The 19,293-nt window shown below is 41.4% G+C and overlaps 1 protein-coding gene across 3 annotated transcripts in view; it reads left to right on the top strand.

The window, feature by feature from the left end:
* ATP6V1C1 (ATPase H+ transporting V1 subunit C1) overlaps positions 1–16,797 on the top strand; it is a 106,155-nt gene extending 89,358 nt beyond the window's left edge. For all 3 annotated transcript variants that reach the window (XM_075920259.1, XM_075920258.1, XM_006122399.4), the window contains exons 6-13: positions 1,261–1,352; positions 2,386–2,484; positions 4,171–4,239; positions 6,958–7,050; positions 7,136–7,229; positions 9,898–9,995; positions 11,687–11,813; positions 16,014–16,797. In XM_075920259.1, coding sequence (XP_075776374.1) covers positions 1,261–1,352; positions 2,386–2,484; positions 4,171–4,239; positions 6,958–7,050; positions 7,136–7,229; positions 9,898–9,995; positions 11,687–11,813; positions 16,014–16,109 — 768 coding nt within the window. In that variant the 3' untranslated portion in view covers positions 16,110–16,797. The remainder of the gene's footprint in view (positions 1–1,260; positions 1,353–2,385; positions 2,485–4,170; positions 4,240–6,957; positions 7,051–7,135; positions 7,230–9,897; positions 9,996–11,686; positions 11,814–16,013) is intronic.
* Positions 16,798–19,293: the final 2,496 nt, after the last annotated feature.

Raw genomic sequence — 19,293 nt, 5'->3', positions numbered from 1 at the left:
TCTTCCCTTCAAAGTGTACAATCAGGGAACTGCTTCATTTTCAACAGAATGGTGTAGTATAAATCTGAGAATTGGAGCAGGAATTTTCCTACTGGATTTAGACCCATGGTGCATCTACTCCAGTTTTCTTGTTTCTGATACTGGCCAGTGCCATATGCCTTTCTCTGAAGTATAAGAAACTACATTTCAGGCTTTAAGCCAATTTGTATCAAGTAGAGATATGAATGGGAGTAGATTATATGACTTCCGCCTACTGCATGAAGTTTTATATTGCTTCCTAAAATACTGTTAACTATTGTGGAAATCTATGTAAATGTCCATTCCCTTTTTGAATCATACTAAATTCAAGGCCTCACATCCTTTGGCCAAGGAGTGGCTTGGTAGAAGAAATAATAATACGATTAGAAATCAAAGCCAAGCAGGAGGAAGTTAAAAGTATAGTAAGTAGATAGCTTGGTATGTAATAGTGAAGAGAGAATCTACTTGGAAGTTTCAAAAACTGTACTCCTTTTACCATCTGGAAGCTAAACTTGGAGGATCTAATATTAATACAGGTCAACATGTCTGAACTCCCATCAGTGGACATAAGGTTATATGAACATTTATTGGGAAGGGGATTAAATAGGATCACAGCTCATATTTTTTGATTACACAAGTGAAGATCATGTGTTAGAAAATAGCCTGTTCACTATTGTCAGTTGGTCAGTTCCTCTTAAATGGATGAGAGGGAGATATGGTACAAGCGTGTGTGGTAAACTGTTCCTGCAACTATTATATAGTGTTCTTGGCCATATAATGTGCTATAGAATCACCAAACAAAATGGACGAGCAGTTTCAATAGTAGGGTCTCTAAAAGTTTCTTGAATAAATCAAATATCTTGTAAAAATAGTTGGTGTGAAAAAAATACAGATAAATATTATTTGGTAAGGGGGGGATGAGTTAAATATGCATCGCTACAGGACACTTCTGAAAACAAAAGCAGCATGTCCACTTGTGGTTCATAAATGGTAAGTTCCAGCCTACATTACTCACTGGATTGCCTTAAATATTTGCAATAAATTCCTAGTTTTAGAATTGTGTATCAATACAACTTGTTTAGTGCTTTGTTTTTCCAATGTTGTTAAATGCCTGCTATAAATAATGAAATCTAAGTTTGTAGATTTTTCTTTACTGTTTGGAAAAAAAAACTTATTTGCTAAATTTATACTTTTATGAGACTTAAAGTGAACAATTTGGTTTTTGAATCTTGTTTTTTAAAGGGAGTAACCCAGATTGACAATGACTTAAAATCAAGAGCATCAGCATATAACAATCTGAAAGGCAATCTTCAGAACTTGGAAAGAAAGAATGCGTAAGTGATCTTAGACCTTGCTAATACAGAACAAAGAAATGGCTCTTTAACTGCCAAGTGTTGGTAATGTGAATATATGGTACTATATTTCAACTTGATAGGTTTAGAGGTGCCTGTTTCAGAATTCTGGTTGTCATGAAAATTAGCTTGTTTACTGTGGTGAACAAGCCTAAAATAGCTATTTTTACTTCACAGTAGCTATATGAAAACAGTATTCTACTTGCGTGATGCTACTAATTTCATGATTCTGTTGCTAACAGTTTTCTTACGATATAAATATCTACCTAAATTTCTTTAAAAGAAGTTTCTCCTTTTATAATTACGGTCTGAAGAAACCAATTAATATTGCATTTAATATAGTCCTCAAGTACAAACAGTAACAGGTGACTTGTCCTCAAAAGTCCAGATTAGTTAAGCAATGTAGAGATAACATCTTAGATGGGTAAAGATAAAACTTAGTGAAAGTAGAGTCAGAATAACTTTAAATAACTAAGGGCAACGTTCTGTCCTTCCCTTCTTTGTGTAAAAGGTCCTAAATGTAATCAGACCTTGTGTTTCTCTGTGCAGGCATGGCCACACTTCAGTCACATGCTCTATGGGAGGGCATGCCCACTGGCTCTGAGATGCATACAGGCATCAAGGATACCTTTTATTAGAAGTGATTTAGACTCCTAAGTGAAAGTCAGTTGTACTTTTGCCTCTTAAGTCATTTTTGAAAATGGAGCCTACCACTACATAATTGACTTAGGAACTTGATGCCCGCACACCCCATATATGCATTGGTCAGGATTCTCAGCTGCTACCACTCCATAGAGGCTGTAGTAGTGACAGTGGAACCACTGGTAACTTATAAGTAGCCTGTTTTACAGAAACTTCAGGTACAGAAAGAATAATAAGTGCACTGTGCAAACTAGTGATTAGTTCTTGAGTGAAGTACTTTTACAAAGGTTATTAACCAAATACTGAAAGTTAATGAGACCAAATTTAAGATTTGAACTGTATACTGACCATAGCAGTTTTTGTTCTTCTACAGGGGAAGTTTACTAACTAGAAGCCTGGCTGATATTGTAAAAAAAGAGGACTTTGTACTCGATTCAGAATACTTAATTACATTGGTGGTGGTTGTACCAAAGTAAGTAATCTCCTGGTACCAAATATTGAGTAAAAATATAACCAAAATGCAAAAATGTAAGTTATGTAATGTGTTTTGTTAGTGGTAAGAAAGGGTGGTTTATAGTATGGCGTTTTGGACAGTCTTGACACTGAAAACAATGTAGGCAAATCTTTAAATGTTCACCTGTGGCATAATGAGTCTGTGTGGATATTTTCTTGCTGTTGCTAATTTATAGCCCTTTCATAGGAGGTTCTTACTATCAACAGATGCCCTGATAGGAAATTTGAAATTAGGCTCTCAATGTTTTGTATGGAAAGATGACACCTTTTGTTAACATTACAAAAGTTGTCCATATAAAATAATAAAATCCCAGCAAAATACTGAATGAAATTTGGGATTTCTTTTCTCATTTTCCTAAAATATGTACTTACTACTAATGTGCGTGATATTTAAATATTAGCTTATATCAGCTTTTTAATACATTACATTAAATCTGTTTAGTGTCTTTATATTACCTTCTCAAAGAGCTTGAATATTGTCTTTAGATTCATGTAGAACCACTAGCAATTTAAGGAATATTTCTTTCACTGGTCTTGTAACCTCACTAAGTCATCTTAAGCAATGCTCTGACTGGTATGAGTGTCAAGAGGAATTGTCAGGTACATGCTGAGAACTATATAGATAACTTTTGAAAGTAATAGCTTCAAACTGAAAATCTGCCTATCTGCCAAAGTGCTAACTTGAAAATCCAAATCTTTTTTTGTTTTGTTTTTTTTTGTTAAGAGCGAATAGGGTGAAAAAACAAACTGAATATTTCTTGAATCAAAAGCTGAGTAAACTTTTAGGCATTTTGTTTTGCTGCCTTTACGTCACCAAGCTGTCTCTCTTGAGGTGGAGAGGTGATGGTGGGCTTCTAATTTATGATATACAAGTTCAACTTTACTAAATAATTCGTACTGAATAGTGAATTACTAAGTGTAACACCATAGTAAAGGCAATATTATCTATTCTAGTAGCAGTAGTCAGAAAAGTGAGAGTAAAGAACATATTTTTCCTTCTGACTTTGACTAGTGATTTTGGTCAGATTGTATAGGGATGGGTTTCATTGCCCACAACAAGAGCAAAACACTTCACATATCCCATCATGCTAATCTTGAGTTCTGGGTGCATTGTGTCTCTGAAAAACTGGTTCTTAATCTCTGTACTTCTGTTTATCCAGTTCCCAAAAAAAGTGTTGAGAGATTTCATTGAACAGTGTCAGACGTTTTGGAGATCTTCTGAGAGATGTTAAACATGTAATTATTATTGTGTAGCTGTGCCTGATTTTTTAAAAAATCTCTGCCTTTCACTCTTACAAAAAAAGCTGACCTCATATACACAAGTGAATTTGAAAATATGTTTAAAAATAATATACTGTTCCTCCTTAATTTTGAGTTCTCATTTAACAGTGTTTCCTTCACAATATTTTGTGTCCTGAAAAATAAGACAAGAGGGGACCAAGTTCCCTATTTCATGTACTTTTTGATGTCCTCCAACTATCAGAGGGAAACCTGACTAGCAAGAAGATGAAAATTTTTCAAATACTGCAATACTGTCTTAATATTCAGGGGTTCTCTTCCAGCATTTGGTGACCCATTAGGTTTTTACCCTCATTTCATTGTTGTTGTAGCATTAGACTTGAATTATATTTTATTTATTCTGTAGGTCAAATTACAATGACTGGGTTAAACAATATGAAACATTAGCAGAGATGGTAGTTCCACGATCCAGCAAGTAAGTGGCTTATTTATGATTTACCTTTTCAGAAGTAAATCTCTGATTTTCTTTAATTAGGTTTTAGTCATGAGCAAGAGTACCTCTTGACCCTAAATCTTTGGGGCCCTTTATTTGTAATTGGATTTTAATTGCTGATTAGGAATTGATTTTAAAGTAATTACCTACATTATATTATGAAATAGTTAATCTGAGTTCAATTCAATGTATAATATTCTGAAGGTTAAGATTCTCTCTAAATTCTGTAGTTCTTGAAGGTGTCAGTCAGACCCAGTATTTTTAAGGAATGGACTGAAGATTTGAAGCAAGTAAATTCCATGCTTGGTGTAGTGATAGCTGTGTTGCCCTTACTTGAAGGGCTAGACTCAAACAAGTTACATCAGGTTTCCAGTGATGCAGGATGGAATTGGGGATGCAGTTGGATCTGGGCTTGGGACAGGATGGGGGGAGGGGTCTAGTATTGTATGCAGATCAGTAATGTATGTGTTGCACTCTACTACCATGGTGGTCAGTGCATTCCCAGTACAAATGTGAGAGGGAAGAGAGGGTACTGTATATAAAAATGTGGAAGTGACTGTGGAGGTGCAGAGAAATAGTATAGATGCTTGCAAGTGCAGATCTTGGATGTGAGTGTGTATGGGGGGTGAGTTTGGTTAAAGGCTTTGGGGTTCTTTTGTGTGGGGGTTGATGGGAAGAATATTTAGGGACATGCCAGAGGATTGGCTGGGGGAAATAAGATATTTACTTCTTCTTTTTTTAAGTTTCCTGAAGGAAGGGGACATGGACAAATGTATTCCTTCGTCTCCAAGTCATATTAAGCAGAACTGGATTATCTGAAAGTGCCTACATAGGTGGTACATTTAAAAAAAAAAAGTTATTGGGAGAAAAGATCTTATTATGTAAATTTAACACAACAAGTGTGAGAGAAATGATGAGGGAGCAAACAGGGGCAGCAGTAATATAACATGGTAACTTGTGCATGTACAATCTTGATGCCTAACTTCCAGCCCTTTTGTTTTGTTACTTTTGCTGCCTTTCACTACTTGTAAATGGAAGTGAGAATTTTTAGAGGTATTTGAATGTGTTAAGAGAGATGGCTAAGGCAAACAGGGTGTTCCAAGTGTTAAAAACATTATAATTACGGAAGTAAAATTCCTTTTTTGAGGCAGCATTGTTTTCCTTGTAGCTTATTTTGGTAATTAGGTATATTCTTGCATGCTTTGCTCTTAGAGTTGGGGATGGGTAGATGGTATAATCAGGTGGGTTGTGACAGATTTCATGGCAGTGGGGAACAGGCTCAGCCCCTCAAGCTGTTCATCGCAGACATTCTAGTATTTGGGCTTTTAGAAAGATTAACTTTTGTGAAGAAATCTACATTTTGTTGTGATGTTAGCAGGACTCCTTTAGAGCACCTGTTCCAAGGGTATGTCTACACTACCCCGCTAGTTCAAACTAGCGGGGTAATGTAGGCATACCGCAATTACAAATGAAGCCCGGGATTTGAATTTCCCGGGCTTCATTTGCATAAGCGGGGCGTCGCCATTTTTAAATCCCCGCTCGTTCGAACCCCGTGCCGCGCGGCTACACGCGGCACGAACTAGGTAGTTCGAATTAGGTTTCCTAGTTCGAACTACCGTTACTCCTTGTGGAATGAGGAGTAACGGTAGTTCGAACTAGGAAACCTAGTTCGAACTACCTAGTTCGTGCCGCGTGTAGCCGCGCGGCACGGGGTTCGAACGAGCAGGGATTTAAAAATGGCGGCGCCCCGCTTATGCAAATGAAGCCCGGGAAATTCAAATCCCGGGCTTCATTTGCAATTGCGGTATGCCTACATTACCCTCCTATTTCGAAATAGGAGGGTAGTGAAGACATACCCCAAGATGGCTAACATGGACCCATGCCACCCAATCACCTACTTAGTTCACTGCTGGCTCCTGTCCTTCTGTACTTGCATTCATTTCCTTTCACCTAAAAGACACCAAAAATAATGTGACTGTTGAAAACTCTTATGATTGCATATATCAAAATCAGTTCAAGTTCATTTCCAATAAGACAAGGCTTTAAATTGGAGAAATATCAGGTTTAGCACAGCTAACAGTTTTACACCAGAAAGTATTCACTGAAAGTAAACACTAAACAGTATCTTGCTCAAAAAGTACGAAGATGAGTGTTCGAGCTACAGTTACTCTCTAATGTAGCTTAACTTCGGAAATGAAGAACTATAGATGTAGTAGAGCCAGAAATGCTGACTTCTGCTCTAGCTGAGGGTGCTCGACCCCCCCATCTGCCGCCTCTCTGCCCTGCCCCCCATCCCACCTCTTTATCACTTCCTCCCCAGAGCACTCCATATCCCTGCTCCTCACCTTTCCTCCTGGAGTACCCCAAACCCTGTGAAACTGCTGTTTTGCAGCAAGAGGGAAATACTGGGAGGGCGGGGAAGGGATGGGTTAGCAGGGCTGCTGGCAGGTCAGAGATGCTGGGAGGAGATGGCTCAGGGATGAGTTTGGATGCTGAGCACCCACTAATTTTTCCCTGTGTGTGCTCCAGCCCCAAAGCAGTCCCGGATTTGGCACCTCTGAGTACAGTTCTAGAACCATTCATAAGCAACTAAATTGATCTTACTAACTCTGAGCAACTGCAGACTAGAATTTTGATTGCAATACATCAGTCCCATAAAAGTCGAAACCTGAGCATTGTATCACTTTTTCCTTTACACAGTGTTCTTTCTGAGGACCAAGATAGTTACCTGTGTAATGTCACCTTGTTCAGGAAGGCAGTGGATGACTTCAGACACAAAGCCAGGGAATACAAGTAAGATCACTTCTTGAGATTGATTTCCTATTTAAGGGTACTCTATGCAGCCACTTGCCGTTTTTTTATTCCTCTCCAAATATAGGTTTATGGTCCGTGATTTCCAGTATAATGAAGAAGAGATGAAAGCAGACAAAGAAGAAATGAACAGGCTATCTACTGACAAAAAGAAACAATTTGTAAGTTGGCATACACTAAATATTATTTTGGACAGAAATTGCTGTAGCTGAGAATTTAGGCATGAAAAGGTCACTGTGGCAATCATCCTCAGGCCACAAAACTCACACAAGTTCTCTTAAATCATTCCTTTTGGTTTGAGACATACTCCTCAGAGGTAGGGATGTACTTCAGTTGCATATATACTGTTGAATGTCTCCTTGATGTTGAATAAACTCCTCAAAATGGTAAATCATTCACAAACGGACTTTGGTAATATATAAGTGGCTCCACTACATTCATGCTTCAAATATGGTAGGTCCTGGCTATAAGGCCCAATTTATAAAGGCATTGTAGCCTGCCTGCAAACATTACAAATAGCAGCTCATAGTATTACAAAGTATTTTATAAAATATACAATTGTGTCTCTAGTTGAAAAACATGCATTTAGACAGACTGTGACATCCAAGCAGAAAGCTAAAACTAAATTTTCTCCTTTTACATAGAAGAGAAAAACACATTAAATTGTCCTCCCTATAAAGGTTACAATGTATCCAGCCAGATCCTCTGTTCTGGCTAAGGTAAACGAGAATGGGGGTAAACGTGGTGTTTTCTGTCTTTCCCCTGAACTTGTAGTGTGTCACTCTAATCCAGTGATTGAGGCTTGAGCCACAAGTGGTGCTTTCATGTGTCTCCTTTGGCTTTTTGAAGCGCATGATATTAAAACACTGTGATTTAATTAATCTAAATTATTAACCAATCAGGATACTTTTACTGTTAATCCATTGTAATGAATACAGAGGTAATATTTGGTTGCCATTTTGTTGTCCGAAAATATATATATATATATATATATATATATATATATATATATATATATATATATATATAAAAATATGACTATATAAATATATAGTAACTATAGTAAACAGTGAACTTGCAGTACTGTTTCTCTTTTTGGGTAATGCTGATTGCTAATTTGGCTCCTGAACCACTGAGGTTACGTCTACACTACAACTTTTGTCAGAAGAGGCAATGCAAATGAAGCATGGATTAGCGTTTTCTTTCACTTTATTTGCATAATCTCTTCCGATCCCTTTTTTGTGCAAAAACAAGCAGTGTGGATGTTTCCTTTTTGTGCAAAAACCCCTTTTTGCACAAGATCCTTATACTTCCTTTTTGAGGCATAAGGATCTTGCACAAATAGGGGGTTTTACGCAAAAAGGAAACGTCCACACTGCTTGTTTTTGCACAAAAACCCATTGCGCAAAAATGGATCCGAAGAGATTATGCAAATGAAGCGCAAGAAAATGCTATTCTGTGCTTCATTCGCTTTGCCTCTTCAGGCAAAAGTCCTAATGTGGACGTAGCCTCATATCTGAGTATCACTGATCTAACTTGTGCCAGCTGCCCAACAGGCTTAAGGGACCAGTACAGCTCTAGGCATCTCCAGTGCACAAGAAAGCCCTGTCCACATCTCCTTTACCAGCAGCTAATACGTGTAACGTTGATGCTCTGTGAAGTCTGTCTTATTCTATGCACTTAGTAGTATGGTTTCCAAGCTTCAGGGCTGCTTTCTACTGACCAAGTTGAGTAAAGCATGAGGCATGACTCAGGATTGTTTCCCTAATTTTCAGTTAATAGATTTCTATTGACTAAAAACACTGTAACAAAGCGATTAAATACTTCAGTAATAGATATTTGGCTAATCTTAAAATCCAGTGTACTCACAGTAAGCCCAAGGGCAGTTTTCATATATCAATGTGTGTCAGAAGTCACCAGCAGAGTGTCCTGACAGATATTTTACTCCATTCAATTATGGTAACTGTTTGGCTGTGTGTGCTCCCTGTGTATGCTCTGCTATCTCTGCTTAGGTAGCCAGGATAGCAGACTCCGAGAGAGCCCCAAAGACCACAAAATCAGATAAGGATTGAAGGCACCTGAGCCAGGTTTATTGTCAAAGGAAGGATGGTCTTCAGCTCCCCAGATCAGATGTTTACAGTTCTGCTAGTACATATGTGCCCCCTGACAATTGTCTTGGCTCAGTTAGTGACATGGGATTCTTCACTGCTCCATAGGCTGAACAAAGAGAGCCCCTTCAAGACACATTTTTATACACAGGTTCAAATAAGTTACATGTCACTCCTGATGTATCAGAGTATCATATTACCTAGATGCACCTGGTGGTTGGATCAAAAACATCTGTATCCATCATACTGACATTTTAGACTTTGTCCTGAACCTGGTTCGGTATGTCCCTGTTACCTGTGGAGAGTGTTCCTTAACAAGGTGTTTTGTTGTTATCTCTCTGAAATGTGCTTATAGCCTGTGCCTAATACCAAGTAGCATTTCAGTTTGTGCCAAGTTCTGTGAGATGCCTTTTGCTCACAGCTTCACTTTGCTTTATATTTGCAAAGTCTTGATTCTTGTTGTCTAGGCTTGTACCACGTGGGCTTTTGTTTCAGGTCTTCATGTACTGTACTTTTTCTATACTAAAACATTTTGGAGTTAGCTGTCCAGTGCCTGTTCCTTCAATTAAGTTGACTGTGTATGTAGCAATATTGTTTTTAACATTGAGCATCTGTTTAAACACATTTTATTAAGGCTGAATCTTTATTGAAGTGTGTGAATAACTCCCTGTCTCTTCTACTCTCTCTCTCTCCTTCCTTCTCCCTCCACTACCCCCAACAGGGACCTCTAGTTCGGTGGCTGAAAGTGAATTTCAGTGAAGCATTCATTGCATGGATTCATGTGAAAGCATTACGAGTTTTTGTTGAATCCGTTCTAAGGTAAACAGATTTGGAGTTGATTAGCAGGGTTTTGCCTACGTTTTTTAAAACCTACATATAGCTCCACATGGATAACTGAGGATGTAGTGTCCTTGGAGGTATTCTTGTCCTCCTCCTTTAAATGTCTTGGGCTCTCTGTATGTTAGAGCAAGAGGTCCTTGCTGGCTTTAATTGAATGTCTTCTAGAAGAACACTTTCTAGCCTTACAAATGCAAACAATAAATAAAGTGATCTATTTTAAGATACACAGAGAAGACAAAGCCCTTGGTCATATAATCTGTTTGAGCTTTGAGACTTACAAAGTAGCCCAGGACTTCACAGTACAGAAATCACTAGGAATGTAAAAAAATGGTTAAAAATGTAACTGTGTAACTATTAAAAATCCTGTCAGTTACCTGATTAGCTCCCTGGGAGCAGGGCCAGCAGCTGAGAGCCTGTATGCACCAAAAGCTTTTGAGCCTCAAGAGCTGGCTGCACTGGTTTATACTGCAGAGCCTATAGCACAGGGTGACAGCTGGCTCCCTGAGAGTAGGGTAGGGAGCTGGCATTAACCGTAATGGAAACAGATAAGCTAACATTTACCAGTTAACTATTTAAATCGTTACATTTTTGCATCCCTAGGGACCACTAGACTTATTTTCCCCAGTATATAGCTTTATTATTTTCTCATAATTTGCTTTTCTCTTGTTCATAAGTGAACAAGAAGGAAAGTTAATAAGTTGATTAAAATAACTAGATGGATTCTGTTGAGAGAATGGATTTTTAGAGTAGGAACATCTGGTTCACAATTGAAGTTTGCTGCTTTCTAAATTGGATAGTTACTGAAAGCTGCTTGTTACTACATTTATAGTAACAGAACAGTATAAGGAATGATATGAAGCAAGTGATGTAGCAGTGTTGAAAGGATGGCAGGGACTGGTAATAGAATCATAAGTTAATGTGGTAGATCTATTCTACAGTTAGTCCATGCTACAACTATGTACGCCTATTACTTTGGGAGACAAGTAACGGTGTGAGTAAGGGAACTTGAGAGACTAGAAAAAAAATGTTGAAAATAAATATGCACCTAAAGAAATTCAAAGGTTGCTGGGAAAAGGGATTGATAAAAAAGGGGATTATCCTTTCCACACAGGCGAGCTCATTCAAGCTTAATACATTACTTTGTTACTACCCCAAGAATTAGAAGTGGAAGTCTTCAAAACTTAAAAAAAAAAAAATGAAAGGGGGAGCAAAGCTTGGTAAGAATGAATATGGGAAGTAAAAAAAGCGGGTAATTGGGTAACTGTAACTGTGGAATATTTCAATGGTTACACACACATGCAGCTAGCTTTCTGGCGTGCAGAAGCTGCTACCCTACACTGCTGTCTCTTTAGTAGAGGCAGCAGCATGGGGCAGCAGCCAGTGCCTGCCTGCCACCCCACTCCGAGGGAGTTAGCTGCTGTCCCGTGCTAACTGGTTACATCACTAATAGTAATACATAGTAGTATAGTGTTACATCCTTAATAGTAATAACAATTTGGTCTTCCCAAAATTAAAAAAAGATGTTTTAGTCTCAGGAACAAAAAACCTTTAGCAAGGTTTCTTACCTCTAAAAAGTAGTACAGCAGTAGTACGGTAAGAATGAATAAATCTTATGCTACTTGAAAAAAATCTCATTAGAATCTGTCACAGCTTTCTGCTTGCTCCCTCAGGTATGGTTTGCCAGTTAATTTCCAGGCAATGCTCCTTCAACCCAATAAGAAAACAATGAAGAAACTGAGAGAGGTTTTGAATGATTTATACAAACACCTTGACAGCAGTGCAGCAGCTATCATTGATGTAAGTAACATGTGTTATTTTATATAATTGGTGTGTATGGTGTTCAGCTATCACCCACCTTCTGTTCAACATTGATAAGTCTTTTTGGTTTTTTTGTTTTTTTGTTTTTTTTTTAAACAATGCGGGAATGGTCTTCCTAAGTGTTTAGTATTAATCCTCTAAAAGGAATTGCTCCAGGAGAAAGAGATGCAGACTTCTGGGCTTTTCTGGAAGTTATTTAACTTCGCCACCGGCCTCCCAAGCCTGGCCTCAGCCACCTTTCCCGCTGACTGGACTCTTCCCCCACAGCCATAATGGCAGCAGCCCCTCCTCATGCCACACTACCATCATCACTGGCCACCTATGCTTTCCCACTGACCTACCTCTTCCACTGTAGCTCTGTCAGCTGCAGCCACTCCTTCTGCCACACTACCATTGCTGCTGGCCAGGCCTGGCCCCAGCCGTGCACCATGCTACCATCGCCGCTGGCGTCCTGGCTGCCTTTCCAAGTGACTGGCCTCTTCCCCACAACCCTACTGGCTGCAGCCCCTCCTCACACCATCTCTAGCCCCTTCACTCGCCTCCCTCAAGCAGAGACCTTGCACCCCTAGCCCCCTTACTCACTGCCTGGACGAGACTGCACACCCCCAGCCCACTCTCACGCTGTAGTTTTACCCCCACACCCCCCCACCCCTGTGAGTAGAAGCGTGGGGGGAAGTATCAGTGAGGCTTCCCGCGTGCTGCCGCTTTCCTTCCCCCTTTCCTGGCTGGGGGAACAGCAGCACAGGGATGCACTTCAAGAAGGCTTTTCCTACTGCTGTTCCCCCAGCCAGAGGAGGGGGAAGGGAAGTGTCAGCGCGTGGGGAGCCTTGGGGCTTTCTGCTCCCTCCACAAGGAAGCCGGTACTGGTGCTTCAGCCACATGCCCTCCCTCCACCAGTTGGAGCACCAGCATGGACTCCCTGCTGTGGAAGAAGCAAAAGGGGGGCCGGCTGAGCTGGTGAGTGAGGGGACTTGGGGGTGCAGGGTCTCTGCAGGAGACATGTGAGAGGATTGGGGGGCTAGAGTTGCGGGGGCGAGACTGGAGTTCACACCCCCAACCAGTGTTCCCTGTAACATTTTCTAACCTTGGGCAGGTTGAATTTTCTTATGTGCATCACCAGTATTGAGAGTGTCAATGTACACCACTAATACCAGCAACATACACGCACACATATACATATACATATACACACACACACACACACACACACACACACACACACATTTTAAGCAGTCCAAACGTGTGGAATAAAATATATTAAAACAAGACACCTGTGACTAGTTGCTGTAGGTACACTTAGTGACTATAAAGGTGGGAATTAGCTTTCTTCCCCTGAAGGAAGAGTAGAAGCCCCAGAACAAATTAACACATGGCTTCAGGGTTTGTAGTCATTTGCAAATTTTCAAAGAGCTTGCAAATAAGGTGTCATCCTACAAAACAGCTAGCATTACACCTAATACTTGCCACTTCTGACTCATAAAAGCCATAACTCTACCAGATTGCAAAGATCTGGCCTTAATGCAACACAATTTACCATGTATTAATTAGTAACACAGGGTTATGTAACCTACCCCATTCAATCAGCCCCTTCACCTCCCCTTTCCCAGGCCAGAAGGACTGAAGAGACTGCTGGGTTTCTGCCCCTCTCTCTCTTCTGGCAGATGGGACTTTGCTCTACACAAATTAATTATTCTCTCCCTCCTCCCAGCCACTTATGTTCTACTTATTTCGGCTGATTGGCTTCCATTTCAAGCACACGGCAGACAGCATTTAGCTGCTGTTTCTGGTAGCCCCGCCCCGGCCAATCCACTGATCTGCCTGCCTGTGTGGGAGTTTTGAACCTCTGCAGGGCTCAGAACATAGCTGTGCTGCCACTCAGCTGTGCAGCTTAGAGGGAACTTTGCCCCCAGCTCCCTCACTCATAGCCCCCAAGCCAAGACCCCAGATCCCCAGTCCCTTCACTCATCACCCTGCTGAGACCCTGGACCCCCAGCCTCCTCACACACATCCTCTGCTGAGACCTTGCACTCCCAGCCCCCCCATACACCTTCCACCGACACCCCGCACCTCAGTCTGCTTCTGCCCCCTCCCCTCTGGCCAGACACCTACCCCCAGCCCACTTCTGCACCCTCTTCCCTGGCCAGACTCCTCCTAGGGATATAATAGTATGGTTGATTAACCAATAAGCAAAAGCCTGTAGGCTAATTCTATAGACTACATGCATTTCTCACCCCCACCCCCTGCCAGTACATTTTTTAGCAGGCTGTCCAGCAGTCCATCTTAGCCTGGCTTGCACTGGATCCGGGACCTACCCTGTGGCTCTGCATTTAAAGTGTATTAGGAACTGGGCGGGCAGGCAGCCAGGCTCAGGTTTGGCTCATGCCAGGTCTGGGAGCTCAGACTCCCCTCTCCCTTCTCCTTCCTCCCCCCACTCCCGACAGGGGCTGCTGCTACCCCTCACTGCTGCCTCTGTATCAGAGGTAGCATCGTAGAGGGACAGGCAGCCAGTCTGAGAGGGGAGCTAGTTTTTAACTGGTTCCTCTCGCAGACCAGCTTCCACCTGGCACCCCACACTGCTGCCTCTAATACAGAGGTAGCAACGCAGAGTGGCAGAGGACTCCTTGGGAGTGGGGCAGAGCGCACTGGCTGCTGGCCCCATGCCCGGGGATTATAGAATAGTTGAGTAACCAATAAGAATTCATGAGGTTAATCGACTATTCAATTAACCGATATTTAACATCCCTAAATCCTACCCCTAGAGAAAGGCGGGGTTGGCAAGTGTAGCTTTCACGTTCTCTGGCTGCAAAAGCTGCCAGAGAGGTGGGGAGGTTAGTGAGAAGGGGCACAGCCCGCTAGTAATATTTACATTATTATATTTTTTAAAAATGAAGGAAAAGAGTAGTTTGTATTAAAAGAAGGAAAGTGATTCAAACATGAAATAGATCTTGTTGGTAGACAATATTTGTAATTTTTGTCTTGCTAAATTAAAGAGGGGATGCAGGAGTGAGGGCAGGGACCTGGGAGGGTTGCGGGGGGCTGAGCTTACCAGGGCTGCCCATGGTGTCAAATATGGTACTGTTCTAGGCTGGGGCTGAGACAGCCGAGCTGTTCCAGCCTCCAGCTTGTCTGTGGGGAGGCAGGGCTCCAGGGGCCAGCTGTAGCCTCCAGCTGCGCGCACACACCCCCTCCAGCCTGCAGCTGGTCAACACCTGGCATTTCTGAGGGGGGGGAGGGTTCTCCTCTTAGTATTTCTTCTGAGGGGGCAGGGGAGGCAAGCCAGCCTCTTTGGTGGTACCATTTCCGGGGTGTGGGCCAGGGCGTGGTCCTGGGGAGGCTGCAATGGTGGGGCCAGTGGGTGGAGGGGGGGCTCATCCTTCCCCTCCTCTCCCCCGCGTCCCCGGCACCATTTGGGGCAGGTGGGCCACTTACTTGTCCAGTGGCCAGCAAAACAAAGCCCCATCCCCATCTAGACGCTCTCCTGCTGTGAGGCTGCCCCCAGAGATCACTCTGCAGTATAGCTGTCCTCCAATCAGTCCCCTTCCTTTCCATGCTACGGAAAACAATCCCATTCCAGGCACTTCCCATTTTCCTGGCACAACCAAACCCTGACCTTGTTTTAAGATATAAGAGGAAGCTGCATACCTAATTTGGTGGCCCTAGCTGTGGTTTAGGAGGAATTCTTGAACAAACATTTATAGACAGACGCACAAACTCTCTCAAATGTGTATATATGACAAGCAAGGCATATTTAGTAGTTTTAGAATAGATCCAAAGAAGTGAATGGAAATGAAGTCAGAATTACTCTTTCTGCCTCTAGATGTCATGTCATTGCAGTGAAGATTGCACTGATGTTATGGTAACAAAGCCAAATGCCATTTTGTATGAAATATGGCATGTATTACTGTTGCTACTCTACCCATATTTTGTAAGGGAAGATGTTTTTCTGTATCTATTCCATTTTGGGAAGGGTGATAGCAGAGTATCCTTTTCCTCCCTTACATTTATATTTCCCAGACAAAATATAACCCAAGGTTTAAAATTCAAGTCTTTTTTTATTTTTAAGTTTCAGGTCTGGTATGACTTTTGCATCCGAATGTCTGACTGTTATGTAACCTCCCAAATAGGAACCAAATTATATTGTAAAATGTATAGTCATTTTTTCAAAATCTTGTTTCACAGGCAACTATGGATATTCCAGGCTTAAACCTCAGTCAACAGGAGTACTACCCATATGTGTATTACAAGATTGATTGCAATTTGCTGGACTTCAAGTAAACCTTTCTTTATCCTGGCAATCCTCTTATAGTGTTGGTGTAAACAAACAGAAGTGAGGCTGAAGTACAATGATACTTCTAACACTGTTAGTCCTATGCTTGCTTCTTACTCCCTTTACTTAGGTGAATTTTGCCCATGGTGGTCCATCTCTTGTCATTTTCTTGTAAAGAAAAGGTATTACTGCTTTTAATCAATCAAGTCTGTAAATGTACATTGAGAGAATCAGAGTATTTATAAACAGAGTCATTTATTTAAAGAAAAGGGTAATTCCTCTTTCATATAGTGATCTGCATTAATTTCATTTACCGTTGTTCATAAAGACTTCGTTTACAAAGGAAGATAGTGTAAACATTTATGCCATTTTGTTCTCTGTATTTAGTAGATTCACAAGTATTAACGTTGTTGAATTGTGATGTAAAGTATGTGAGATTGATATACAGTCTGTGCTTTCAGAATATTTTAAATTACAGTCCACAAGCACTGTCAGAGAAAATAAAAATATCTGTGCAAATGTATGGTTCATTTCATTGTGATGCATAGAACTGTAGACTTCTACAGCCAAACATTACTACAGCTGATGTAAAGTTGTGATACATGCTTTAGATGACAGTATAGAAATGCAGCTTTCAGTTTAACAAATATTTGATGCGAGGTAAACTAAAATAAACACTTGCATTGTTGTGAGAAATACTGGATCAGATTTTATTCCTATAATTCAAAGTTCCATACACAGACACATGCCCTACTCAGTGTGTGTGTGTGTATATATATAAACACTGTTTTCCCTTATTTGCAACGGCAGCCACTCTTTTTTTTTTTCTTTTTTTTGTAATAATGTTGCATCCAAAATTACAGAGAAAGAACTACAACTTACCTCATAGTCTCATCACACAAGGCAGCATGACCTTTTAATGCTTGAGGGAAAGAGTTTATTAACATTTCCAGTAACTGTTCTCACAGACATTTGTGTTTAAAACTATATGTTCCATTCACCACTTCAACACTGATGGATTCCAAATACAGGATTTATTCTAGTCATCAGCACAAGTCCTGAGCTTTGAAACAATGTTTGGTAAATTGATGCTTTTCTGGAGTGTTGCAGTCTTTTGGAAATTTTTCCCCCCGTCAGCCTTTAAAGGCTCAAAGAAAATAAGTAGTGTGGCCTCTACTTGCTCAGTATAAACACTCTTGCAGGCATGTGTTTGTCTGGCAGACATAGCAGCAGCTTTCATTGAAACTCTTACATCTCTTAAAGGGATGACCTGCTTGTGTGTAAGCACTTCCAAGAGTTTTGAGCTGAAGTAGTAAAGCTCCAAAACAAGATCATTCATATATTCTAAGTCCAAAAGAGATTATTGCAGCCTAGTTTTAACTGCTTTGTGGTACAGACCATTGACCATCTCCCCCAAAATAATTCCTAGAGCATATATCTTAAAAATCTAATCTCAATTTAAAAATTGCTAGTGATTGAGAATCTGTCACATTGGAAATTTTTCCAATGACTGACTATTCTCACCATTTTAAAATATATGCCTTATTTTCTGTCTGTAGTTATCTAGTTTAAAGCTTCAGCTCTCAGGTCATGTTAGACTTTTCTGATTGACAGACGAGCCTATTAAATATTTGTTCTTTGTGTTGGTACTTGTTAAACCATCCCTTTGCCTTTCTTTGTTTAGCGATATAAAGCACATTTTTACTAATCCTTTAATCATTCTCCTGCCTCTTATCTGAACTCACTTTGTCCTAGTTGAATCATGGGCTCCCGAGCTGGACACACACAAATAAATCCCATATCTGTTGGCACTTGAAATACAAGTTCATTTTACATAGTCTGTTATGTACAGGCAGTCCCCGGGTTACGTACAAGATAGTGACTATAGGTTTGTTCTTAAGTTTAATTTGTATGTAAGTCGGAACTGGCTCCAGATTCAGCTGCTGCTGAAACTGATCAGCGGCTGACTACAGGAAGCCCTAGGCAGAGTTACTCTGCCCCCGGCTTCTTGGAATCAGCCGCTGATCAGTTTCAACAGCAGCTGAATCTGGACTCCTGGGACAGAACAGCTGGGGCACTGCCGGGTAGGTCCCCGCAGGACCAACCGGGCAGCACCCCAGCTTCTCTACCCCAGGCGTCCCGCAACAAAAGCCTGGTCTGCTGGGGGGGGGGGGCGCACTAGCTGCGCCCCCTCCCCCTCCAGCACAGCAGGGAGACCCGAGCAAAGCCGCGGAGGCACAGAGGTCCCGCTGCCTCTGCGGCTTTGCTCCGGGGCAAAGGAGCAAAGCCGCACGGGCAGCGGGGTCCTGCCGCCTGTGCGGCTTTGCTCGGGTCTCCCTGCTGTGCTGGGGGGGACTGCCCCCAGCACAGCAGGGAGACAGAAGCAAAGCTGCACAGGTGGGGGACCCAGCACACCAGGGAGACCCGGAGCAGCTTTTCTCGCCCCGGAAGACGCAGTGGCAGGACCGCTGCGCTCTGGGCGGTCCCGCCGCCCGCGAGCTCCAGGACGAGAAAAGCCCCGTTCGTAAGTGCGGATCCGCGTAAGTCGGGGACTGCCTGTACTGTATTCCAGAATGCAATGGGTAGCATGTGATATACATTTAATAATGTGAAGATCTTGTGACTATTTCTCATTTTGTTCTTAAAATGCGCTGGAATAGGTGTTAAGATGCAACTTGAAGAGTTTGGAATAGATAAGGCAATGAGAGTGAGGAGGTTGTTGTATTGCAGTGGAGGAGTAAGCAAAGGGTTTCTTGGTAAAATGGAGACTTTTCTGCCTCATTTCCTGCCCTACCTTTCATATTATCTAGATCAGGGCTTGATTACTACTTTCACATATTACTGCACATGTGTGTTTGTCACTTTACAGTAGAAAGGAGGAGAGGATTCCTGCCCTGAAGAGCTTGTTTAATTTTAGATAGTAACATCAGCAGGACGGAGAAGGAATTCTGTTAATTAGCTATTGTCTCACTTGCAGACAGCATGAAATAAGTGAATCCTTTTGGAAAGATTATGAAAGGGGTTGCAACTTTCCTAATGAATCCCTATATATCCAAACTAGTTTCTTAACAACTTCCTTACCTCCAACTCTATTCCCCGGAATAAAAACATTCTAGTAAACGTTGAATCTTGTTTGAATGAACTGACTGTACTATCCACTTGATCAAAGAAAGGTTAAATAGCAGGTAATCC

This window comes from Pelodiscus sinensis, chromosome 2 (genome assembly GCF_049634645.1).
Source record: "Pelodiscus sinensis isolate JC-2024 chromosome 2, ASM4963464v1, whole genome shotgun sequence".
Taxonomy (NCBI): domain Eukaryota; kingdom Metazoa; phylum Chordata; order Testudines; family Trionychidae; genus Pelodiscus; species Pelodiscus sinensis.
Note: the sequence above shows the minus strand (reverse complement) of the source record. Positions and strands in the feature narration are given on the sequence as shown.